This window comes from Aquarana catesbeiana, linkage group LG01 (assembly GCF_042186555.1).
Source record: "Aquarana catesbeiana isolate 2022-GZ linkage group LG01, ASM4218655v1, whole genome shotgun sequence".
Lineage (NCBI taxonomy): Eukaryota > Metazoa > Chordata > Amphibia > Anura > Ranidae > Aquarana > Aquarana catesbeiana.
Window position 1 is genome coordinate 596,452,521 of NC_133324.1, and position 27,537 is coordinate 596,480,057.

The following is a 27,537-nucleotide window of genomic DNA, read 5'->3' on the forward strand; positions in this document are numbered from 1 at the left end:
TTTTTCTAACAGTGACTTCCAGGGGGCAGATGTGGTTATTGCATTCTCGGCAGAAGTACGTCAGCCGGAAAGAATTTGCAACTTGAGAAACGCAAGAGACAAAAGTGCAGGAGTTACCACAATAAACTGAACAACTTCCAATTCCTCTGCCTATAAAACTGCACAGTGCACTACACACTGCGCATTGTGCCAACAAAAGCAAGGAATCGGTGACAACATACACAGAAACCCTGCCTTAGCTTATCAACAATGTTGGGCCCGCTAAGGGTCCAAGCTAGGCCTAACAGGGTAGGCATACATCCTAAGGGATCTTCAGGTCTGAGAACCATACAAATGGACCAAGACTGTGTGAGTCTGCAAGAGTCAAAGTATACAATTCCTGGTGGCCATGTAGGGGTTAAGAATCCCTAAAGTAGATCTGACCGCTGGTTAAATGTGGGGGTATCCTGAATCTGTGTGCTGTATTTTAAAAGCAGATCTGTCAGTTGTATGTTGTTGAGGAATAAATGTGTGGTTTTCTTACTCTATAATAGGATTTTTGTCTTACCTGTAAAAAAATAAACACACCTTTTCGTGGAGTACATTACAGGACACAGGATGGTATTTAGGTATGTAGGGTTATTCTGTAACCTTAAAGTGGTTGTTAAGCCATTCTAAACTGTATACACCATCAGCACTGCCTCCTATTGTAGTATCCCCCTCTGTATGTGATTTATAAAAATAAATGCTGCAAATACCTTGTTTCACTGGCGAGATTGTGAACACATGACTGTCTAGCTTTCTCCTTTCCTCCTCTGAGAGATACAGCGGATGGGGCTGAGATTCCTCTGCTGATGTCAGTCTGGAGGGGAGGAGAAAGCTGGCTGGTCATGTGATCGCAATCTTGGCTCTTAAATTAGGTATTTACAGCATTTATATTTATAAATCATTTACAGAGGGGGACACTGCAATAGGAGGAAGTGTTGATGGTGTATTCGGGTTAGTGTTATGAGAGCAGCAGGAGGGGCAGCTCACACACAGACAGAGAGGGGAGGGGAGAGGAGGACACAGGAGAAGAGAGAAGAGCAGATAGCAGCCTGCTGATGACAGAGGCAAATAAACTGACCACAGTGTCTGATCTCAGCAGCCATGATACACCGTGGTCAGTTTACGAAGGGGTGGGGAGAAACGGGCAGGATCAGTCGGGTTTTTTAGGTGTTACAGGGGGCCAAATGACACAGGACAAGCACGGTGTCATAACATGCTTTAAAGGAGCAGGATCCTTTTTTTTTTTGGGTTAACAAATGCTTTAATAGCAAAGCTGTTAGGACAGTCCTGTGTAACCCCCTCCCACTCCCAGCAAACAACAGTAAGAAATAGGGGTGGGGTTAGTGTTCTGATCTTGTCTCTATGCAGTACAAGGAGTGGTAACCTTGAAGATTAAGGCCACCAACTCAGACACAGTTCGCAGAGGTGATGGCAACAAGAAAGCTAACCTTGTGAGTGACAACAGAGAGGGCAATATCAAAGCGTGGTTTCCGGTGACTCAACTGAACTGGGTTAAGATCCTACAGGGACACTGGCAAATGGACAAGGGGAACCAATGTGAGCAGCACCCTGAATGAAATCTTTCACTAAGGAGTGAGGAGCAGTCTTTAAGAAAAGGATCACCAAGCCCGAAATTTGACCCCTGGTGGTGCTCGAGGCTAAATACTGAATCAGGCCCAACTGGAGAAAAAACTGATTTCTTCCCATGGAGTACTTTCTGGGGTGAAAATTCCTTGCCTCAAATATGGAGAAACACACCTTACCTGTGAAATGGAAAACCTTATGAGAGAATGACAACCTAGTGTAAGAATAACAATAGATGATAGGCCCCTATGCTTCAGGACCTGGGCTTCAGCAGACACTCACATTGCCTCATCCGTAAATGGTTATAGAAATACTTTTTTTTGTATATATATATATATATATATATATATATATATATATATATATATATACACATACATACATACAAACACACACACACACACTTCGGTCCATATATATTTGGACACAGGCACAATTTTAGTTTTTTCGGGTATTTGCCAAAACATATTCAATCTATAATTAAATAATAGATATGGGTTGAAAGTGCACACACTCAGGTTTAATTTGAGGGTATGTACATCCAAATCAGAAGAAGGCTTTAGAAATTACAGCTCTTAAGAATAGCCTCCCCCCTTTTTAAGGGGCCAAAAGTAATTGGACAATTGAACCTAAAGCTGTTACATGGCCAGGTCTGGGCTACTCCGTTGTTATTTCTTCATCAATTAGGCAGGTAAAATGTCTGGAGTTGATTCTAAGTGTGGTATTTGCATTTGGAACCCTATTGCTTTGAACCTACATCATGCGTTCAAAGAAGCTGTCCATGCAAGTGAAACAGGCCATTGTAAGGCTTCAATAACTAAACAAATCCATCAGAGAGATAGCAGCAACATTAGGAGTGGCCAAATCAACACAATGATACATTCTGAGGAAAGAAGGCGGCACTGGTGAGCGCAGCAACATAAAAAGGCCTGGACATGCTCAGAAGACAACAGTGGTGGATGATCGCAGGATCCTCTCAAGCGAAGGACACTCTCCAGGAGGTGGCCGTACTATTGTCAGTCTGCAATCAAGACTTCACGAGAGCAAATACAGAGGGTTCACCACAAGGTACAAAAACCATTGATAATCCTGATGAATAGAAGAGCCAGATTAGACATCTAATCTAATCAAAAAACATCTAAAAAAAGCCAGACCAGTTCTGGAAAAGCAATCTTTGGACAGATGAAATTAAGATTAATCTGTACCAGAATGACGGGAAGAAAAAAGTGTGGAGAGGGCTTGGCTCATGATCTAAAGCACACAACATCATCTGTAAAACATGGTGGAGCTTACAGTGTGATGGCATGGGCATGCATGGCTTCCAGTGGCACTGGGTCACTGGTGTTTATTGATGATGTGACAGAAGACAGAAGCAGCCGGATTAATTCTGCAGTGTTTAGAGATATACGGTCAGCCCAGATTCAGCCAAATGCAGCAAAGTTGATTGGACGGCGCTTCACAGTACAGATAGACAATGATTCAAAACACACTGCAAAAGCAACCCAGGAGCTTTTGAAAGAAAAGAAGTGGAATATTCTGCAATGGCCAAGTCAATTACCTGATCTCAACCCAATTGAGCATGCTGAAGGCAAAACTAAAAGCAGAAAGACCCACAAACAAAGAACAACTGAAGACAGCTGCTGTTAGAGCCTGACAAAGCATCAGAAAGGAGGAAACACAGTCTTTTGTAATGTCCATGGGTTCCAAACTTCAGGCAGTCATTGCCAGTAAAAGATTCTCAACAAAATATTAAAAATGAATATAATCATAAATAAAATGTTCATTTGTCCAATTACATTTGAGCCCCTGAAAATGGGGGGGGTCTGTGTATAAAAATGGTTGCAGTTCCTACAATTTGTACTTGTTATTTATGTTCAACCCCTTGAATTAAAGCTGAAAGTCTGCACTTCAAATTCATTTGGATTGTTAAGTTTTAATTTTATTCTGGTGGCATAAGGAGCCAAAAGTATGAAAATTGTGCCCGTGTCCAAATATATACACACACATATTAATTATATATATATATATATATATATATATATATATATATATATATATATATATATACATATACACATATACACACACACACACACACAGTGCCTTGCAAAAGTATTCACCCCCTTGGCATTTTTCATGTTTTGTTGCCTCACAACCTGGAATTAACATGGACTGTTTTGCGGATTTGCATCATTTAATTTACAGAACATGACCACAACTTTGAAGATTTTTTTTTATTATTGTGAAGCAAACAACAAATAGGACAAAATAACAGAAAAAGTCAATGTGCATAACTATTCACCCCCTAAAGTCAATACTTTGTAGAGCCGCCTTTTGCGGCTATCACAGCTCCAAGTCACTTTGGATAAATCTCTCTGAGCTTGCTACATCTTACCACTGGGATTTTTGCCCATTCCTCCTTGCAAAACTGCTCCAGCTCCTTCAAGTTGGATGGTTTGCGCTTGTGAACGGAAATCTTTAAGTCTGACCACAGATTTTCTATTGGATTGAGGTCTGGGCCATTCCAACACATTTACATGTTTCCCCAGCAAACTGTTTGCGGGATCTCTTGTGCATCATCTTTAGATGTGTATATATATATATATATATATATATATCAATCACTTTAACAATAATTAGATGTGGCAATTACTTAGGCATTTTCCCTCTGTTTTAACATGGGGATCTGGACGAAGGAGCAACAGAGACACCTCTGTGGGCAGCAGCAATGTCAATCTAGGGGAGAGGAGTGTTCGGTGTACTAGCAGATTTAGAGACACTACAAATTGAAGCCAAACTCCAACTAATACTTTATAAGCAGTTACAGTAACAGTTTTGTTCCTTTTGGGATAAAGGTTTTATATAAATGAATAGGAGCTGACCATTGTAAGCTCAAATGTCAGTGTTAAATGGTTTGACACAACCTTCAAACTGCTACATTTGCAGAACAGTTTGTCCTGTTGAAAAACACCAGCCTTACTGGCAGGATCACTAGGGGAAAATAAAAGAAAGCCTAAAAAGAAAACCAATGCCACCATCACATCCAAGAAATGGTAAGCTGCAATATAATAAATGTTTGCTTTTGGGTTGGTGAACCAGCCCCTAAGACAGGATGATCCAGAAATGTCTAACAAGCTTCAAATACCATGTCCGAAGCCAGAGGTCCCCAACCACTGGACGCGGCCTGCTGGGGGCTGGGCGCACTGGTCCATTGCCTGCTGGGGGCTGGCAAAGTGCCCACAGCCGCCCCAACACAGGGCATGGTTCCTGATTGCCCTGCCTACTGCACATGGCAGAGCACAGTCTCTGCTTAGTCTGGAACAGCTTGACAGATGCTCCCGCTCACACTGCAAGACTTCCAGTGAATTTCCATCATGTGGAATTGCACCCCAACACCCCCTTCCCCAGTTGACAGACTGCACCCCCAATACAATTCCCCCCATCTGGTTTGTGGAGGGGGTTGTTTTCCTCGAGATCGGTCCCACGATGTTGGGGACCGCTAATGTAAGCCACTTCTGTGGCATTTTTTTTTACTAAACCCTGGTCAGATGACCCCACAGTCCCATGTTGAACCCATAAGTGAAACACTCTGAGCTCCAGAATGCTGAACAGGAGACAAACTTCCATCCAAATCCCTTGGGCCAAGAAAGAGTCCAGCATTCCACCACAGCCTGACAGGCTGGCTTGTTATGACCTTCCAGCAGAGACAAGAAAGACTAACACAGGGTCCAGTGTACTAAGGCATATTATAGGCCAGCCCCGCTTCTTCTTTCCACTGGGGTCCAGGTATGGCCTCAAAGGCTAAGTTGGTGCTCAGCTAACATGGAAAACTGCTAAATTAACCTTGAGTTCTCTGTAAGAATTGGAGAAACTTTCTAGAGGAAAAAAGGATTGTGATAAAGATTAAAAAATGTTTTACGTCTCTTTGAGCTGAGAAGATATCAGTTTTCTAAGGAGACTAGCAAAAAACTGAGGCTTGCTGGGAGTTGGAGGGGTATTGCAGGGCTGTCCTAACAGCTTTACTTTGCTAGTGTCCAATCTCCTGAAGAGGGCAGTATAGACATCTGTTCCTGAATACCATGCTGTGTCTTATAATGCACGATTCATACATTCTTGACATATTAGTGCTTGTGATTGCAATAAACCCTATGATTTTGTTCTTGTTTTTCATATAGTATAGATATTTGGGAGCATCCGCAAGTGCATAACAGAGATGATAATTGAAAGGAGATGTGGAGGAAGTTTTGTTATCTTTTAAGGTCTGTAATAAACCCCTAAGCTCAAAAATGTTAGAAAAATCGTGCATGTATAGTCAACTCCCAAGAGCAGTTATTTTACATTAGACCTGAAATCTTACCTGTATTTCATCTCTCATGAAGCGATGGTGCACTTCCCTTCTTGGCTTTATCCCAATTCCAGCATGGTAAGTGCCACATGAAATGCCCAGCTTAGACAATTCCAAGGTTACCTGTTCAGATGTCTTTCTGGAGGGACAATAGACAATTGTGGCCCCTTCAAATTCCCATCCAGACCTGCAGGAGGTAGTCCCAGTTTAGTATCTCTTTTTAACTTAAATGATTAGTCCATACATCATAACAAAGTAAGCAATGCTCAGATCTGGTGCTCTGGTTGGAAACATTATAGAAACAGGAATGTCTGCTTTTACTAAACCTTGCGTTAGATCAAACAGAGAATAGTTTCTTTCACGTGGGAACTTTCAGTCTACCCTTCTCTGTCACATTTAACAAGAAAAACAGTATTTAATAAAAGATGTAATGAAGAAAAAAATTTCAGTGGAGCCAAGTGAGTGTTAGCGTTCCTTACCAAGAACTTCATTACAAAATAAACTTATAAAGAACCTGTTGGGAATATACATTTGTAAGACGCTGACCTTAAAGGGGTTGTAAAGGTTCACATTTTTTTTCATAACAATAACAAACATGTTACACTTACCTGCTCTGTGCAAGGGTTTGGCACAGAGCAGCCCCAATCCTCCCCTTCTGGGGTGCCCCGCCAGCGCTCTTTGTTCCTCCCCTTCATCGGGTGCCCACACGGAGGGCCGCTTTCCTTGGGGGCACCCATGCGGGCGCACCCCCGTGTCCTGCTGCTGTCCATTGACATCAGCAGCAGGACTTGGCTCCGCCCCCGCGTCACTGGATTTGATTGACAGCAGTGGGAGCCAATGGCTATCAATCTACCCAATAAGGTCAGAGATAGCGGCTGGAGCCACTGGGCTCATGCACATCGCTGGAACTGACGGGCTCAGATAAGAAAAGGGGGGGGCTCTGGAGGCAGCTGTAGTAAAGAATAATTTTCACATTAATGCATATAATGCATTAAGGTGAAAAACCATGAGACTTTACAATCCCTTTAAAGTTGTTACAATAGTGCAGCCACTTTACCTTTAACCACTTTTCTATAGGGGTACATTTTAAATTTTTCACAAACATGTTAAAATCTGCATTTGTTCCTGTAGAATATAATGGAATCAGTTGTAATGTTTTATGTTGCATGGTATTTGTGCAAATGTTTATCAAATGCTTATTTTCAGAGAAAAATTCACTAAAATTAATTTTAGTGCATGCAGACACAATATAATACCCGACTTTTGGTAAAATATAAAAGATGATGCTGCACTGAGTAAATATGGCCCTGGAATTATTGTTCTCACTCCAATGTCAATGGAGATGCCTCAAAAGTGCATTACCACACATCTACACTATGTGCCACATGAAATGCTTGAACTTGAATCTCTCATTACCAGACATCTATACTACCTGACACAGCAGATGCTCAACTCCGAAGCTCTCACCATAGCATTCTACACTATCTGCCACGGGTGATGTGCAAATCTGAAGCTCCCATCACCACATGTCTACACTATCTGCCAGGAGTGATGTTCAAATTAAAATCCCTAATCACAAGACCTTTAGGCTATGTGCTGTAGGTAATGCTCAAATCTAAAGCTGCCCCATAGATGGATTGAAATTTAGCTGGTTCAGCAGGTACCGGACGAATTTCGATCCATCTCTGGCCTCTCTCACTTTACAGAAGTCGATCAACTTCTGTCAAATGTGACTGTTGGAAAAATTCTCTCGATCATTTGGCTGCAGCCACTGTCACAATACAATGGCACAAGAAAGGGGATTCCTCTATCTACCTTGCATGTGTTGGTGGAGAAAACAGTTTTTTTTTTTTCGATCAGCCAGAGGTCATCTGTGGCCAGCCTATAAGGTCTCATTTTCACACTTGTTTACTACCTGCCACATGCGATGCTCAAATTTCTCATTACAACACCCCTACATAATTTCGATGAGTAATCCTCAAGAATCGGTATCTCTCATTACTACGTATCTCTAATTACTACACCTCTACACTATCAACCAAAAGCAGTGTTCAAATCAGCTAACTTGTCTTAATCAGGCTTTGTAGTTCTAGTATCCTGGTCCTTTAAGCTCCTCTCACACGAAGCAACTCTGCTTCACTCAGGAGGGGATCCATGAACAGATCTCCTGCTAAATCGGATACTAAACAAAACGGATGTCACTGTTCTGCATCCGTGCCGACAAGTGTGTATCTGCATTTACACAGGGGACATGGGCATAACCCTGATGGCATTATGGGCAGCCCGATGTAAACAGATTTGTGTCCGTTCAGGACCTGAACAGAGGCGAAGGTAGGCGATGTAAAAGGACATATATGTATCTGTTTTACACCCGCCTGTCCATAGAGCTGCATGGCTTCCGATTAGATCTGCCTGAGAAGGAGAGGCAGACATGATTGGAATGCCCGTATGCAACCCTAATGGTTACAAATTTCTTTTATATTCACATGTTTTGCAAACTGTGGCAATGTAAAAATAAAATCTTAGTAAAATTGCATAGACCTGCAATAAGAGAGTATATAAACTATGCCAATTATCACCACATGAATTTTCAGTCCTTAGACTCATGTTACTCCTAATGATATGTTTGGTAAAATGATCCTTTTACTTTACCTGAAGTAGGCCCTCAGAGAAATTATTTACAATAAATTTGTATTTGGCCTTCAAGCCCTTCCCATCTGTGACAACATCTGTGCATTTTTGCTACTATGAAATGACAAAAGACTCCTAACAAAAACAGTCTGTCTCTCCGTGTCTCAGCTGCAACTTAGACAGCAAGCTCCTCAGAATCCATTTTTCTATGGCTGTACACACTTACCAGCAAAAATCCCTCTGTAATTAGAATTTAGACAACACAGATCTTCAATGAAGCATGCCATTAAAGTGCAACTACAGTGCCTTGAAAAAGTATTCACACCCCTAGAAATTTTCCACATTTTGTCATGATACAACCAAAAACATAAAAGTATTTTATTGGGATTTTATGTGGTAGACCAACACAAACGCATATAAATGTGAAGTGGAAGGAAAATTATAAATGGTTTTCAAACTTCTTTTACAAATAAAGATCTGAAAAGTGTGGCTTGCATTTGTATTCAGCCCCCTTTACTCTGACACCCCTAAATAAAATCTAGTGGAACCAATTGCCTTCCGAAGTCACCTAATTAGTACATAGGGTCCACCTATGTGTAATTTAATCTCAGTATAAATACAGCTCTTCTGTGAAGCCCTCAGAGGTTTGTTAGAGAACCTTAGTGAACAAACAGCATCATGAAGTCCAAGGACCACACCAGACAGGGATAAAGTTGTGGAGAAGTTTAAAGCAGGGTTAGGTTATAAAAAACATCCCAAACTTTGAACATCTCACGGAGCACTGTTCAATCCATCATCCGAAAATGGAAAGAGTATGGCACAACTGCAAACCTACCAAGACATGGCCATCCACCTAAACTGACAAGCCGGGCAAACGGAGCATTAATCAGAGAAGCAGCCAAGAGGCTCATGGTAACTCTGGAGAAGCTGCAGAGATCCACAGCTCAGGTGGGGGAATCTGTCCAAAGGACAACTATTAGCCATGCACTCCACAAATCTGGCCTTTATGGATGACTGACAAGAAGAAAGCCATAAGAAGTCCTGTTTTCAGTTTGCGAGAAGCCATGTGGGGGACACAGCAAACATGTGGATTAAGGTGTTCTGGTCATATGAGACCAAAATTAAACATTTTGGCCTAAAAGCAAAATGCTATGTGTGGCAGAAAGCAAACACTGCACATCACCCTGAACACACCATCCCCACTGTGAAACCTGGTGGTGGCAGCATCATGCTTTTCTTCAGCATGGACAGGGAAGCTGGTCAGAGTTGATGGGAAGATGGATGGAGCCAAATACAGGGCAATCTTAGAAGAAGACCTGTTAGAGTCTGCAAAAGACTTGACTGGGATGGAGGTTCACCTTTCAGAAGGACAACGACCCTAAACATACAGCCAGAGCTACAATGGAATGGTTTAGATCAAGCATATTTATGTGTTAGAATGGCTCATTCAAAGTCCAGACCTAAATCCAATTGAGAATCTCTCCATCCAATCTGACAGAGCTTGAGCTATTTTTCAAGAATGAATAGGCAAAAATGTCACTCTCTAGATGTGCAAAGCTGGTAGAGACATACCCAAAAAGACTTGCAGCTGTAATTGCAGCTAAAGGTGGTTCTACAAAGTATTGACTCAGGGGGGCTGAATACAAATGCATGCCACATTTTTCAGATTTTTATTTGTAAGCACATTGCTATGCTGACACCATCCACACACTGTCCACTGCCCTACTGACTGACATGGTGCACATTTAAAGGTAGACTAACTTTATATTTCTACACTGACATTTGTTTTTGTTTTTTTATATCTTATTAAGTTTTCCTTACTATTTAGTTAGTCGTTGCTAATTAATTTCTTTGAAAAAAAAGGGTGCCAAACCCTGGTGATCTTTGATCTCTTTCATGCTGTTCAGGTAGATCTCTACCTCTCAAAGGTTGCCTACCCCTGATATAGATGATAGGGTAGGATGATGGGAGGAAGGCATGATGCATGTTTGCTATGTGTGGTGGCACAAAACACCTTGCAAAAAACAACTATGCCTATATAAACGCTTTACATCTCATGCACTTACAATGCTTTACATCCCACACCATTACCTTGCTTTACATCATCACCCTTACCTTGGCTTCTTAGTAAGAAACTTTTGAAGATCCTGTATGATATTTGTAGTCTTCCTTCCTACTTCCAGAAAAAGGTTTGGACGATCAAAACTAGTGCACATGACTTGTGGATTGCGCAAATTTAGGGATTTCAAAATATCTTCACGAATTGAGGGACTGGCTGTTGCTGTCAAAGCAACAATAGGTACCTGGATTGATTCAGAACAGAAAATAGAAGCAGACTTGATTAACTACTTTAATCTGTTTGAGTCATTTTCTAACGTGATTTACTTTGGAATTCAAAGAAGCCAACACAGCTTGCTCAAAAGTCACAAATCCTCCTAAAGACAGTATAGATATAAGGGAAAAATAATGTATACTTGAACGAAATTGTCATGTCATGGATGGCATATCGCACGTCTTCCATAGTGGACCGCATTTAGTGTATAGAGATCTTACCTACTAACCAAATCAACCAAAAAATATTGTGATGAAATCAGCAAGTCTACACTGAGCATTATAAGCAGGATTAGCACTGCTTAATGGCAATGTGAAATTGGGAGACTTGTTCATTTGGTAAAATTTATTACAAGGTCTTGTAATTTTAGCATTTAAATAGACTCACTAGAGAAGCATGGGGCTAATATAACGGGCTTCCTAAAAATGCATGCTGGAAATGAGTGTAAGAAAAGTGTCAGAACTACTCTCTACACTTGTTCCAAATCAGCAATACAGACCACATTGTAGTCATGGCATAAAAAAATGACAGCTAGAGAACTAACATTTCCAAATGAAGTTCAGCAATAGCAGCCTCCAGCTCTCACAACAGTGTCCTTAGCTAGAAGTGTCCAAGCACTTTTCTGGACTGGTGTAAACTCCTCAAGAGGTGTTTATTTTATCTGGTTCCAAGTATTGTTCTGTTATATCAGTTTAATTACATAACACATTAAGGTGACACTTAAAGTGGATGTAAACCCTCTCCTATACCCAGTGAACAGCCTCAGATCATACACAGAGATGAAACAAATCTCCCTACATAAGACTTGCAGAGCTGTGCTGTGACAAGACAAGCTATCTGCTAATCTATTCATAGCAACCTCCCGCAACACAAATTTCAGGCTGGTTTTATCTCGTTGACAGAGGACTTGTCAGAGGTTATCATGTTGATAACAGAAGAACTGAGCAGCATAAAGACACGGAACACAGGGCTTTGGAGGGAGACAAGAAAAGACTACACATATATGTGCTTAGGTCAAATTTCATGAATCATGTTTACATCCACTTTAACACTGATCTAAAAAGAAAAAAAAAATTTTAAGTATGTGTTCATATTTTAACACCCTCAGCTTCGGAAGGTTTTACCCCCCTTCATGATCAGGCCATTTTTTGCCATTTAGCACTGCGCTACTTTGGTAATTACGCGATCATGCAACGCTGTATCCAGACAAAATTTATATAATTTTTTTACACACAAATCTTTTGGGGGTATGTGATCACCACTAAGTTTTTTATTATATAAACAAAAAAAAGATTGAAAGTTTAAAAATATATATTTTTTACTTTCCGCTATAAAACATATCCAATAAAAAAAGAAGAAAATGTCTTCATAAATTTTGGCCAAAATGTATTCTGCTACATGCCTTTGGTAAAACAAATCCCAATAAGTGTATATTGGTTGGTTTGTGTGAATGTTACATTATCTACAAACTATGGTATATATATAATGGAATGTTTAATATTTTTTTTATACTACTAATGGTGGTGATCAACGACTTCTAATGGGACTGCGATAGTGCGGTGGGCAATCTGACACTAACTGACATTGGGTAGGAACTGAGTAACTGCCACAATCACCAGTGAAATAATACAGTGATTAGTGATAATACTATACACTGTCACTGAACTAATGACACTTGCTGGGAAGGGGTTAAGATCTTGCATATTCAATGGGTTAAATGTGTGCCCAACAAGTATTAATTTGTGTAACGTGTGTTGCTTTTTACTAAAGGTCTCCAAGAGATTACTACCTCTGTACAGAGCCCTGTGTTGATTGTCAACACAGGACACTGGGCTGTGATTGGACACACTGCCGATCACGGCTATGCATCATTGGCCGGGACCTGCTGACAAGCTACCCCTGTGTACAATCACAGTGGTTGTCGGCAGGGGGGGTGCGTATGTAAGCACCTTAAACACAGAAACAGGCAGAGATGTACCAGTACGGGCTACCAGTCTGCAGTACAGTTCAGGCGGGCGGTCCCGAAGTAGTTAAAAATGTACCTTCTATTGCGCTTAGCCTCCTCCAAATTTCTTTGTTTTTGCTGCAATGGTCTGACTTCCTGTAAGAGGGTCCATTGTCCCACTGTATGAGAGTAGCTGCCCTCTCTTGCTTTCTCCTGAGATGGACTAGGGCCATAATCCATAGTTATTAGTCCATTTTTTAAAACGATCAAAAAAGAGAATGACTACAATCTTCCTTAACCGATTGCCGACCAGCTGCCGTCATTATACTGCAGCAGGTCGGCGCGAGCTGTCGTAGTTATACATCGGCTCCTTTAAGTGGGATAGCAGGCGTGCGCACGCACCCGCTGCACTGTGGGGGTGCCGATGCTCGTGGCCGACGGTCGCGATGACTGCCGGCCATGAGCGATTGAATGCACGAGAGGCAGAACAGGGACGTGTGCGTGTCTAAAAACACAAATCCCTGTTCTGTTAGGAGTGACAGATTGTGAGTTCATAATAGCTAGGAACCATGATCTGTCATCCTCTCTAGCCAGTCCCCTCCCCTACAGTTAGAACACATACCTAGGGAACACATTTAACCCCTTGATCACCCCCTATTGTTAACCCCTTCCCTGCCAATGACATTTATACAGTAATCAGTGCATCGCTGTATAATTGTAAATCGACCCAAAAATGTGTCAAAAGTGTCCGATGTGTCCGCCGCAATATCGCAGTCTCCATAAAAATCGCAGATCGGCGCCATTACTAGTAAAAAAAATAATAAATGGCATAAATCTATCCCCTATTTTGTAGACGCTATAAATTTAGCGCAAACCAATCAATACACGCTTTTTGCGATTTTTATTACCAAAAATATTTGTAAGAATACATATCGGCCTAAACTGAGAAAAAATTTGCTTTTTAAAAAAAAAAAAAAATCGGGGATATTTATTATAGCAAAAAGTACAAAATATTGTGTTTTTTTTCAAAATTGTCGCTCTGTTTGTTCATAGAGCAAAAAATAAAAAAAACGCAGAGATGATCAAATACCACTAAAATAAAGCTCTATTTGTGGGGAAAAAAAAGGACGTCAATTTTGTTTGGGTACAGCGCTGCACGACCGCGCAATTGTCAGTTAAAGCGACGCAGCGCCATATCGCAAAAAAGTGCTCTGGTAAGGAAGGGGGTAAATCCTTCCAGGGCTGAAGTGGTTAAACAGAGTTTAGGGTCACTTTAAATTAATTTAATAAAGCAATTACAGATTCTTAAGCATTACACTGTACAGTATTTTACTGAGAGATCAGCACCTGGTAGATAAAACTAAAGTGATATATGCTTTGCTGTTAATTGCTTTTCTCACCTTTCCAAGCCTTTAATTACTATAAATACACAACGTTCCCTTTATCAGAGATTATCAGACAGTGGTCTATGTACTTTTTTTGTTACTCGTATTAATAAAGTAATTTACAGCCAGTTTAGCAAATGGTTAGTAAATAAAACCAAATAATGGGTATTAACTTCTCATTTAGGCATGGTGTACACTAGCGCAATTTCAGATGCGACTTGAGTCACACAGAATCGCACGACAAGGGAAATCACGTTTTCAATGGTGTCCATTCGCATTAATGTGACTCAGCATGCAGCAGTTTTGGAAAAGTTTTCTGTACTACTTTGGTGGTGCCTAAGCCATATTAAATCCAGGACCCAAACACTGTAGGGCCAGAGAGCTTTAGGAGTGAGGGAGAGGTTTAAAACAAATTGTGTACTTATTTAAGTCCATTGCTGTGTGTTGCCAGTGTTAATAATCTACTGGAGAAAAAGGAAACATCCCCTTTCAGGTGAACAAAAGTTTCTGGAATTCTTACAGATGGAAGCATTTTCTTGAGCGAGCCCAACTCCCGGTAGGCACTTCTGAAGTCATGACCCCATTCTGAAATGCAGTGTGCTTCATCAATTGCTATAAGAGTTATACCTACAAAACACAGAGCATACAATTATCCCAGAAATCAGGAAGGAGAAAGGAAATAAGAACACAGACTAAAAAAATGATTTAAAATATGTGATCCAATGAATAATGACTGTCATTATTTTTAATCTCAATGGATTTTTAATCTCAATGGGGGGACACAACATTAAACTTTTATCCTATTCATATTAAAAAACTAATTGAAGGAATTAAAGCTTATTTTTTTTTAAATAAGGATTATGATACTTATTCCTATGAGTGCTCAGAACTGTTTTCCAGCCCAGATCTGAATCTCCAGCACTCTTTTGCTCAAAGCACAAGACAGTTCTTATCCCTGTCCAACTGTCCCTTCATACATATAGAAGACCCTGCAGCTGCTCAACCATGCCCTTTCCCAATAAGTTTCAACATTTCCTCCCCCTGTCCTCCCACTTGATACAAAATTGTCACATCTAGTGCAAACAACGGCACCTGAACTTCACATAACAGAAGATAAGGTGGCTATTTTAAACCCTGCCAATTGATCAGCTACTTTTACCACTTTCTCTACAATCCACTTCATGACCAGTTTTTCTCTACATTCTCTTCCAGTGGATGACAATCATCTATTGCTTCTCACTCTACTTTCACCTTAGCAATACTTAGTGGTGTGTTTATAATAAAAAAAAAAAAATTGCAAAGTCTATTGGTCCTGCGAACTGCATGAACAACGTACATTCTTTCTGTACAAATGGAAAATTCACTATTAGCCTATTTTCTCTCCAGGTCAAATGTGAATCAAAAAATAACATTAGACACCTACTAGATGGAGCAGAGGATCATAAGTAATACATTTTTATTTCCTATGATCATCATCTCCATCTAGCGGCCATAATGTGATATTTTCCTGATTGACTCTGTTGTGTATGAATGAATAACATTTAACCTGGAAAGAAAATAGCCTGATCGCATTTGATTTTGCCCCTATTTGCACAGAATGAAGGCATATGTAGTTTCACATGGAAGAAAATCTCTGAACTTTTTATAAAAAACACCTTTCAAGGTGTATTTCCACTTTTGCAGCCAAACTGGGATAACATCTACTTTATATTTGTTTTTTTTTAACAGTGAATTTTTATTTTATTAAACATAGAAGACAGTACAAGCATTGTCAGCATTATATTAGGATCCAACAGCAGTCGACAGACTACAATATACAATCATGTATGTAAAAGGATTATTCCATTCCATTCCAACTTGTGGCGACGGACAAAACATATACAGCACATGAAATATGACAACCCACTGGTATGATTCAGTAGTGTTAATTAGACCTCTAGGGGAATATCAGACGTTACATCAAGGTGTAAAATACCCAATCTAACCCACCCCCTCCCAACCGAAGGGGGGAAGAGGGGGGGGAGGGTGAACACACGGGGCCACCCCCATCTTCAGGGGCGGCCACATGCATCCACCCAGCTCGACCACACCTTATCAAATTTTTGAGGACAGTTCCTGCTCTCATAAGTCAAGCGATACAGCGGCAGAACATTATTTACCGCCGCCTCCCATGCCTCCGCGGTGGGTGCCTCTTTTTTCTTCCAGTTAAGGAGTATTTCTCTCCTTGCATAAAATAGGGAGAATGTTAGACACTGTTTGATATAGCGGTCTCCCTCTATCTCTCCCAGATAGCTAAGCAAAAAGATTAAGGGATCCATTGGTATCTCTGCGCCACATATCACCTCTAGTTTGTTCGCCACCTCACTCCAAAACGGACCTAGCTTGGGACAGGACCAGACCATATGAAAGAAGGAGCCCACCTCTGTTTCACATCTAGTGCAGTTGGAAGTCTTTTCGGGGTAAATTTTGGCCAGACGTTGGGGCGTGTAATAAGCTCTGTGGATAAATTTTAGCTGAATAAATCTATCTTTGGCAGCAATCACGGACGGGATAAACGTAGTCAGACACTCTTCCCATTCCTCCTCTCCCAGCGAGGAAATATCCCCCTGCCATTTAGCTCTAGTCCTATCAGTTTTAATGTCATGGGCGACTGTTAAATATAAATACAGGGAGGATAGTGGTTTCTCTAGCATCCCAGAGATCAAGAGACGCTCGATTGGATCCGTTTCGAGCGTCACCCGGGAGGGAAATTGGGCCCTGAGGGCATGTTTTAACTGCCAGTATCTAAAGAGAAAGGAATTTGGTAGGTTATGGGCTTGTTGTAGTTCTTTAAATGGTTGTATTGCTCCCCTTGACATGACCTGTTTTAATTTGGTAATACCTCGACTGGCCCATGCCGCCGGGTCCGGTAGGCTAAAGAGGTGTGGAAGCATCGGATTGACCCACAATGGGGTGTGTGGGGACACCGTGAGTGGTTGTAGCAGTGCTGCTCTAGAGGCTTTCCACACCTGAAGTGTGGTCTTCATGGGGCCCATAACCGCAGAGGTAGCCCTCATTCCCCTATACGGGAGGTTGGACAGCGCTGCATAAGAACCCATGACTGCCGCCTCTAGGGTGACCACTGGGTTCTGGCGAGGCTGCGAAAACCACCACCTCACCGTCACCAAGACGGCCGCCCAATAGTAAATTAAGAAGTTCGGCAATGCAAGTCCACCCCCGGACAGTGGAAGATATAGAATAGCCTTAGCGACTCGTGGGGGTTTCCCTGCCCAGAGAAAAGCAATCACCACATTCTCCAGCCTACGAAAGAAGGATTTTGGTATGGGGACTGGGGTATGTCTGAAATAATATAGGAATTTAGGTAGGTATATCATTTTTAGCAGGTTCCCTCTACCTACCGGAGACAGGGGGAGGGATTTCCAGGTGGAGCACTTTTGTTGAAGCTGAGGGAGTAGTGGATAGACATTCCTGTCTAAATATCCCTTCAATTCACCCCCTACCCTAACTCCCAGGTACGTAAACTCGTCTACCCACTTCAAGGGGGTGTTTGTATCTGTAGGTGGTATTGAACCACAGAGGGGAAAGAGCACCGATTTGTTCCAATTTATACGGATGCCCGAAAAGCGACCGAATAAATCAAAAAGGGCTAAGGCTGCTCGAAGGGAGTCCGAGGCGTCTGCCAAATATAATAGTGAGTCATCAGCGTATAGCGAGATTTTTTCCGTGATCGCACCGACCCGTATACCCCTGACCTCCTCATCCGCTCTAAGCGAGATGGCAAGCGGCTCCAGTGCCATAGCAAATAGGGTCGGGGAAAGCGGGCATCCCTGTCTCGTGCCCCTCTCCAGGGGGAATCTACCCGACAGGGTGCCATTAGTACGAACACGGGCTGTAGGCTTGGCATATAATAGTTTAATCCAGGTCAAAAAAGTGGGCCCGAACCCAAACCTGGTGAGAACCTCCCACAGGTAGCCCCACTCGACCGAATCAAACGCTTTTTCCGCGTCGAGTGAGGCCACCACCCCCGGACCCCCACCCGAGGCCAGAGCGATATGCGTATGTAGCCGACGAAGGTTGATGTCTGTTCCCCGTCCAGGCATAAAGCCCGTCTGATCAGGATGTATAAAGGCCGTGATCACCGTATTTACTCTATTGGCCAAAATTTTTGAGAGAATCTTAACGTCCACGTTGAGTAGGGAAATGGGGCGATAGGACGAGCATAACATCGGATCCTTTCCTGTCTTGGGGATGACTACGATCACCGCCTCGTACATTGAGTCAGGAATGGATCCCTCCGCCATGGATCTAGCCAATAATTGTTGAAATTTAGGAGCCAACTGTTCAGCATAGGTCTTATAAAATTCAATTGGAATGCCATCCGGGCCCGGCGTCTTGCCCGTCTGCATCATCTTTAGCGCTTTTAGAATTTCTTCAATACTGATAGGGGCATCTAATTTGTTGGCATAGGAAGGAGTAAGGGTCGGTATGTCTATTTTGTCTAAATAAGACGTCAATTCTGCAGGGTCGTAATTTACTCTAGAACGATATAGATTCTGATAGTAAGAGGCAAATTCCCTGTTGATGTCTATCGGGGAGTACTTTATATTTGTTACATGTTCTCCTTCACAGATCATAACTTAAATCATCTCCAAACATGCTGCCTGTATTTTACTTGCTCTTTTCTGGAAACTCCAAAACAGAAGTTTTCAACTGCTATGCAGAGGGGGCTCGGGAGTTACTGTTTACCATAATAAACCTTGTCTGTACTGTGCTGGCAGATCTCATATCAGTAGAAAACTAGATTTAAACACTGCCTGTCCCAAAAAATAAGTTAGAGATCTAGAAGCTGGGCTTCTGCATTATACATAAATGAGTGGAAACTCAATGTGTCCCTCCTTATCAGTGGGAACAGAATGAGTTTCCTCTTATTTCAAATCCTTCAGAGTAGGCTGCAGTCTGCCCAAGACTGTCCCCAAACACCTAGAAAAAATATATTTTTAGGTATGCTGTGTGAATGGGAACAAACATAGTAGGGTTTTCTCAAACTTAATTGCAAAAGTGGAAAAACACTAATTTTCATGCTGCCTCTTCTCTCCTTTGTCCATGATCAGCTCCTGCTTTACCTTCACCCCTCCCTCTTAGCCAGAATAATCTTTTCCTCTGCCATCTATGCTCAGACCATTCTCATCTATTCTCCTAATAATCTATGATTTGCCATTCTGAATTGTTCTTCCCACCTACTCCAAGACCACCCATCATTTTATTTAAAAAATAAATTGGAAACTTTCCAGAAAAAAACTAAAAATTAGAATTTTTCCAGAGCAAATTGCAATGCTAGAAATCAAAATTATACATCACAAACATAACATTTGACAAAGGGATTTTGCAGCATATTCTGAGAATCCGACCAAAGACAAAGCATTGTAATCAAAGGTACTGTAGACCTTCGTTATCATCAGAACTCCGGAAACCCTCCAAGCATATTCTGTGGAACGAAAAGTGTCAGGGCAGGGTCAAAAGTGTTGACATCATGACGCGGGCAAGGTTATCGTGTGTACATCTTTTTAATGAACCTGTAATTGTGAGTATATTTTTATTTATTTAAATAAACAGATCTGAGTGACATATGCCGAATACTGGAAGCAGAGAATAAGTTTGCTCCTTAGTGATAGCAGTCCTCTTTTGTATGAGAGGATGCCTTCCAAACACGGCAGGGTTCTCAAAGGCACCAGCCTGGAGGATCTAACTGATTTGCGCGATTTGACCTTTGCATTGTGGGGTCTGTTGCTCTGGTAAGCGCATTGTGATGGTGGAGGTATTCACGGCACTGGATGGTGAAAGCATGCAAAGTTTTATGCACTACTGGATTTATTTCTCACGGATGAATACGTGCACTATTAATATTTATGGACTTCTAATTTACTGGTATATGGGACTGTTATAATGGGTATTCAATAGTGCCAGGGTGAAAGAGCATAAAGGATAAAATATTACTTCTGAGAAGAAGGACATGCAAAGAAATGATCTGCTTCGCAATTATTTCAATTGTAACCAAGAACAAACAGACCACATTCTTCCTTTTCTTTCTTCATTGTCCATGGTGAGCTCCTACTTAGTCAATTATTCCAGTGGTCCACTCCCTCACCGCTGCCTATACCCCAAGCTCCATGACCAGCTTGCCCTCCGTTTCCCCACAAGGTCAGTTCTAGTAAGGTGGCACATTTGATAAGATAAAATGCATTCAACTCTTATAGATTTTTGTATTACTACAAAATAACTCATCTGTGGAATTTGTTTTGCAGCATGACTTCCCTCAGACATCATCAAGATACTCTGTACAACCCTGTGATCAGCTGCCCTTTACTGTTAGCTGCTAATATCAGTGTTATGTATTAGCACTTCCTGTCTCTGGGAGGAATGAGAGAGAGAAAGCCTCAGCCACATGACCAGTCAATGCTGCTAAATCCAGGTCATAGAAGACTATTATGCAAACATTCCTATGTTCTAATAGTTTAACAGTAGCGGCCCATAGCTTCTTGGGTGTGTATCTGAATCCTTGTGACAGAGTATCTCTGTCCTGTTGTTATTAACTCACATGGACAGTGTCAGATAGCTAGGTCTGTGCTACTGTATATACATTACATAGTGGTAATCTTCCAGTATATTAGTAGGTAAACCTGTTTATTGCAATAAATTTTGTATACAGCTCTGCTATTTTAGTTAACCCTGTCTCTTGGTCTGGATTCTATAGCTGGTTTTTGTGTAGGGCAATTTTGGTAGTCAGAGTTCCATTTGCACATCAGATTAAAACTATTAGAGACTAAAGCGCAGAGTAGATAGGCTGACTGAGTTTCAGTGGAACACCACAAATTTTGCCAGTGAGAAGCTGCGTTCCAAGCAGGTTGGACAACAGTTGTAGGATCTCCCCATTATTGCAGATCTTGATTTCAGGACCCCAACACAAAGACAGATATTGCATCGTAATCATCCTCAGGGGCCCCTGCAACTGAACTTTGCTGCAATATTCATCTTAAGGTATCTCTATTAATAACTATATATACACCTAGGTATATGTGCAGAATTCCACTAAGACTCTTGTTGGACTCTTTGACGATAATACTTGTTTGTTTATTGGATGTTAGCACTATTAATGACTCTCTTATATAAAGATTGTATTATCTCTATACTGGTGTGCATCTATATACTTATGGTCAATATTTAATGCTGGTTGCAGTTGTTCCTCTGGTCCCAATTACTTTGATTAGATAACTGGTTAATTTCCCAGGAAGAGAATTCCCTCTAGGAGGCTCTGTACTGGGTGGAGGCACTGCCAACATTATTATCAAACTCACTTGTCCACTTAGCAAACATTCTGGTTGTATTAATGACCTACAGATTTAGTGCGATATCCTGTTTGCAGAGGGCCATTTGTCATAACCAACCTCTTCCTCTACACCCTCCCAAAAGAGGGTGTGACAGACCTAGCCGGGAGAGAGACTTTTGGAGGGGACTGAATGCTAGCCTCTTGTCGATCGATCGTGGGCCCTGGCATTTGGGGGAACGGTGCTCTTTGTGAGCTGTATGCCTGGGGACCCTTGGGGTGGTATTACTGTGGATTCGGGTCCTGGTCCCCCAGGACACACAGACTCTGGGGACCCTGGATTTGCCATATTAGAAATAGTGGCTGATTCATAATGCTGGGACAAATACTGTTAGGAGAAACACATGTGGTCAATTCCAGCCGCCTGTCTGTCTGTTGCCTGCTAGAATGTGTATTGTAAATAAGTCTCTAGTGTGGGATCTATGAGTCATTAGATCCCCATTGTTGTTTGTGTTAATTAACTCTGTTATTGTAATAATGTTGATTGGGTTTTCTGAGCTACAAGATGGCCAGTCTGGCCTAAAGGTCATGTCTGAGTCATCTAGGCTGTCTAAAGGGATTAGTTAATTAGCCCATGTTAATTAGGTTTCTGGTCACAGGTGTATGTTCAGAGTAATATGAGCCGGAGGTGCTCACCTCCTCTTTTATTGTATAAAAGAGCCTGTATTTTTCAATAAAAGAGATTCCTGGTTGAACTTACATACAGCCTGCCTGGTGTTTGTTCTGAGCTACACAACTGGATTAGAACGGCACATAGCTGTAGCTCTAATCCCAGAGCATCGGATGACTGAACCATCAGACGTTGCAATCTGATTCAATAGCTGCAGAGGAGTGTCAGGAGAGTGGAATCGAGCGAGCAGGGGCTCGTTACAGAGGGCTACATACATTTTTTGCATCAGTTGGCATATTCCCTTTCCACCACCCCACTTTAACTTCCCCTTTTTGTTTTATATGTATTCTTAAAAGGAAATGTATTAAAAAAATACTTTGTCTGATTGGCCAGTAATGTATACCTGCATGTTAAGAAAAACTCAGAGGTCAAATACCATTTAGCCTAACTTAACCATTTAAAAGGAACAAACACACATTAACAACTTAAAATAAGACACAACAAAACTCTTAATATACCAAATTTGTCGTCTAGGTCTTGAAGCAATGTAATGCCTCTGGAACAGAATTCAGGAGTCATGTAAATAACTTTCATTTTGCCCCTAAGAAAACCAAAAAGCAAACATTAATTTCTTGTAAACTGATTTCACACATTCCTTATAGAAGTATATAAATACAGTTGAAGCTGAACACTGGGGGAGAAAATGGGATTTTTGTTTTACCTGTAAAATCCTTTTCTTTGAGTACATCACAGGGCACAGGGTATCTTCATATCCATTACAATAGGGTTAGTAGGCTGCCACCTTCAGGTGACTGGAGACTAGCAAAAAAAAAAAAAAAAAAGATAGGAAATTTCCTCCGATCCATAACCCTCTCACCTTCCCCAGCTAGACAAGACTTCAGTTATTGTAGCAAGTCATGAACCACAACGGAAGAGGGATGTGGGGATTCCTGTGTCCTGTGATGTACTCCAAAAAAAGGATTTTACATGTACTTTTTTCAACTGTCACTTTCTGAAAAAAAAATTTTCACCAAATGTCACTTTCTAAAACAATTTTTTCACCAACTGTCATTTCTGACAAAAATATTTCACCTGCTCTCATTTTCTGACAATTTTTTTACACCATCATTTCTGACAGTATTTGGCCACTGCCCCTGTTGCACCTGGATTCAGGAGGGCTCAACTTTCATCCTCCCCAATGGTGAGACCTTTTCTCCCCTTCAACATGCCACCTGAAGCACGAGGGGAGATATTTATCTAATGGTCTGTGCCTGCCATGCGTTCTACGTAGGCAAGACCATTAGAGAATTACGGCAGAGAATGGGAGACCATCTATACCATGCCACTAATGGTAAACTCACTACGGTGGGCCTCTATATAGGCATATATCACAGATTTCAACCTGAAGTTGTGAAATTTCTGGTTCTGGAAGTAGTCCCAGAAGACCCCCGTGGGGGCGACTGGGACAGAGCCATTCTGAGACGAGAAACTCACTGGATTGAGCCACTCAATGCGTTAAATCCACTGTAGGCCTGACTGACCAATTGATGGACCCAATTGGCAATGGAAGCTTTGGAATCTGCCTGCCCTGCCCTGCCCTGATCTAGACAAATAAACCTTGACTGCCCGAACAACGTTCAAAGACTGCAGTCGTCTCTCTTCCGCCAAACGAGGCTGAGTGAAAAAAAAAGGCAAAATAATGTCCTGATTTAAATGAAAGGTCGACACCACTTTTGGCAAAAAGGATGGAACAGGTCGTAAAGGATCAAGTACCGTTCCCTGCATGAAAGGGCCGCCAACTCTGACACCCTAATGGAATTTCCTTAATAGGTTCAAATGGTTGTTTCTGTAACACAGACAGTACCAAGTTCAAGTCCCAAGGACACATAGGCAATAGAGGGGGCTTTTGGGACTTTAAATGAGACGCATGGTAACATGCATCTCCATCCCTATTCAAGTACATAAAGAAAGAGGGTCGGGACTTTAAATGAGATGTGTATATTGTGGCTAATCAAAGGAATCAAAATAAAACATGAACAAGTATTTATTTGTTTGCCATGATTGAGTAGGTACATGGCAGGCAACACATGCAATAATGGCACAAAATATAACAAATCATGTATCCAAATCATTTACATGTTAAAAGTATAAATAGAATATACAATAGTATTATCCTCCATAATAACAAATCACTATAATATAACAGTTTTAATCCACTTTTGAAAAAGTCACGTGTGTTGTGATGCAACGCGTCAGCGAGTAGCCAGGTGCCGCTGTTTCCGGGTACGGCCGAACCCGGAAGCTTCTGCTTTTACTGCTGATCGTATCTTTTTTTATGTAAGTTGCTTTGGACCGATAACGTGTGTCCCCCGTGTGCTGTGACTACCAGCGGAAGCTGATCCCTTGGATACAGTTTTACCACTTGTTGGTTCACGCTCGATTCGGCCCATTGGGGGCCGCTACTACAGGTGGGAGGCTGGGGGAAACAGGTGCCGCACTCCGGAACATGACTGGATGAACACAATTATCTGTAGACACTTGTTGCCACAGTGATCGTTTACTGCACTTGCACTTTTCTTTATTATCCTCAGAAGACCGGACTTTGTTGTTATTGGGAGTCGCATTGCATGGTTCTTTGGACTGCACTTTCCACTTACTACCATTATCCTGTTTGGACATTTATTACACGCAATAACGTGTCATTAGTTCATCTACTTTTTTGCACAGTTTGTTCACTTTTGTGCACATTGCACTTTATTGAATGGGCTTATCTCATTCCTTATCGCACTGTATTACTGTCAGTGGTTTTATTTTTATTTATTGATCATTGCATATATTATTTATTGATCATCTATGATTGCATTATATTTTATTTATTATTGCACTATATATTTATATTTTTAGCTCATTGCCTTTTCATCAGTTGTTGCACTTAGGCTGAGGTAGCGCCACATATTTTATTTTTTATTTATCCGAGTTATGTGATAACACCGTTTTATGTTGGCGGCTCCCTTTTTTAGCTAATTGGTCAGTGTGGTTTTGCGCATTAGTGTATATTTTCTTTCACAGCATGCTGCTGCCACCACCATGTTTCACTGCGGGAATGGTGTTCTTTGGGTGGTGTGATGTGTTGGGTTTGCGCCAGACATAGCGTTTTCTTTGATGGCCAAAAAGTTCAATTTTAGTCTCATCAGACCAGAGCACCTTCCTCCATATATTTTGGGAGTCTCCCACATGCCTTTTCGCAAACTCAAAACGTGCCATTTTGTTTTTTGCTGAAAGTAATGGCTTTCTTCTGGCCACTCTGCCATAAAGCCCAACTCTAATGCCGCGTACACACGGTCGGACTTTTCGACTGGACTGGTCCGACGGACCAAATCCGGCAGACAATCTGATCGTGTGTGGGCTTCAGCGGACTTTTTCAGCCGCAAATCTGACGGACTTTAGATTTGGAACATGCTTCAAATCTTTACGTCGTAACTCCGCCGGACCCAGAAATCCGCTCGTCTGTATGCTAGTCCGACGGACAAAAACCGACGCTAGGGCAGCTATTGGCTACTGGCTATCAACTTCCTTATTTTAGACCGGTGTACGTCATCACGTACAAATCCGTCGGACTTTGGTGTGATCATGTGTAGGCAAGTTTGGTTGTTAGAAAGTCCGTCGGACGGGCTGTTGGACTTTTGTAGCTGAAAAGTCCGACCGTGTGTATGCGGCATATGGAGTGTACGGCTTATTGTCATCCTATGTACAGATATTCCAGTCTCTGCTGTGGAACTCTGCAGCTCCTGCAGGGTTACGTTAGGTCTCTGTGCTGCCTCTCTGATTAATGCCCTCCTTGCCTGGTCCATGAGTTTTGGCGTGTGGCCGTCTCTTGGCAGGTTTGCTGTTGTGCCATGTTCTTTCCATTTGGTTATGATAGATTTGATGGTGCTCCTAGGGATCATCAAAGATTTGTATATTTTTCTATAACCTAACCCTGACTTGTACTTCTCAACATTGTCCCTTACTTGTTTGGAAAGTTCCTTGGTCTTCATGGCAGTGTTTGGTTAGTGGTGCCTCTTGCTTAGGTGTTGCAGCCTCTGGGGCCTTTCAAAAAGGTGTGTATATGTAATGACAGATCATGTGAGACTTTGATTGCACACAGGTGGACATCATTTCACTAATTATGTGACTTCTGAAGGTAATTGGTTGCACCAGAGCTTTTTATGGGCTTCATAACAAAGGGGGTGAATACATACGTACATGCCAATTATCAGTTTTTTAATTTATGAAAAATAGTTTTATGTATATATTTTTCTAATTTTACTTCACCAACCTATAATATTGTGTTCCGATCCATCACATATAATTCAGATTAAAAAAAACATTGAACTAAAGGCCGTAATGTAACAAAATAGGTAAAAAGCCGGGGGGGGGGGGGGTGTGTGAATACTTTTGCAAGGCACTGTACCCGCCACAAAAAGAGAGTACTTGGGTGTAGTATTAAAACACCTGAGAAGGGAGACCCTTTAGTGCCGGTTCACACTAGACGCGGCACGACTTGCAGGTCGCCTCACCGAGGCGACCTGCACACGACTGCCGGGGCGACTTGCAAGACGACTTCTGTATAGAAGTCTATGCAAGTCGCCCCCAAAGTAGTACAGGAACCTTTCTTCTAAGTCGGAGCGACTTGCGTCGCTCCGATTAGAACGGTTCCATTGTACAGAAAGGGAGGCGACTTGTCAGGCGGCTAGGTCGCCTGACATGTCGCCCCCGTGTGAACCGGCTCTTAATAGGGCTCCCAAGCCCTTATGTAACAATCCTGCTATGCACCTTTAGCCTGCCAAGCAACACTTGGTGACTCACGTGACCTGGTAAGGAAAGAATGAACCGCTGCAAGTGTCTGTTTAGAGCCTGCTCTGCGTCCCACAGCTGCCTTCTGGAAGCACTGCATGCTTGGCCTATACAGCTTAAATAAGCTGGGTGTGCGCCGGAACGTCCTGTGCATGCGTGCGCACGCAAGTGCGTGTGTGGTCCCAGCGAATGTGCGTGGCTGTATTCACATATGACGCAAATCCTCGTGCGCCCAGATAAAAGCTACTGGCCGCCAAACAACTAAGTCCAGCGGCACTTTTGCAAATGTACATGCGCCATGGGCGCCAAACAACAACTGCTCAACACAGCAGCACTCTTGCGAACACACGTGCGCCATGATGAACCAAGGCGAAATGGTGCACCGTTGTGCACCATCATACAGGTAAGAAACAGCCAGATACAAGCAAAAAAGATACACTTTGCAAACACCCACAGCTAGC

The 27,537-nt window shown here is 41.9% G+C and overlaps 1 protein-coding gene across 1 annotated transcript in view; it reads right to left on the reverse strand.

The window, feature by feature from the left end:
• WRN (WRN RecQ like helicase) overlaps positions 1 to 27,537 on the reverse strand; it is a 248,909-nt gene that overhangs the window by 124,161 nt on the left and 97,211 nt on the right. The window contains exons 16-19 of the mRNA XM_073598473.1: positions 22,759 to 22,841; positions 14,770 to 14,876; positions 10,703 to 10,890; positions 5,969 to 6,143 (exon numbers count right to left, since the gene is read on the reverse strand). Coding sequence (XP_073454574.1) covers positions 5,969 to 6,143; positions 10,703 to 10,890; positions 14,770 to 14,876; positions 22,759 to 22,841 — 553 coding nt within the window. The remainder of the gene's footprint in view (positions 1 to 5,968; positions 6,144 to 10,702; positions 10,891 to 14,769; positions 14,877 to 22,758; positions 22,842 to 27,537) is intronic.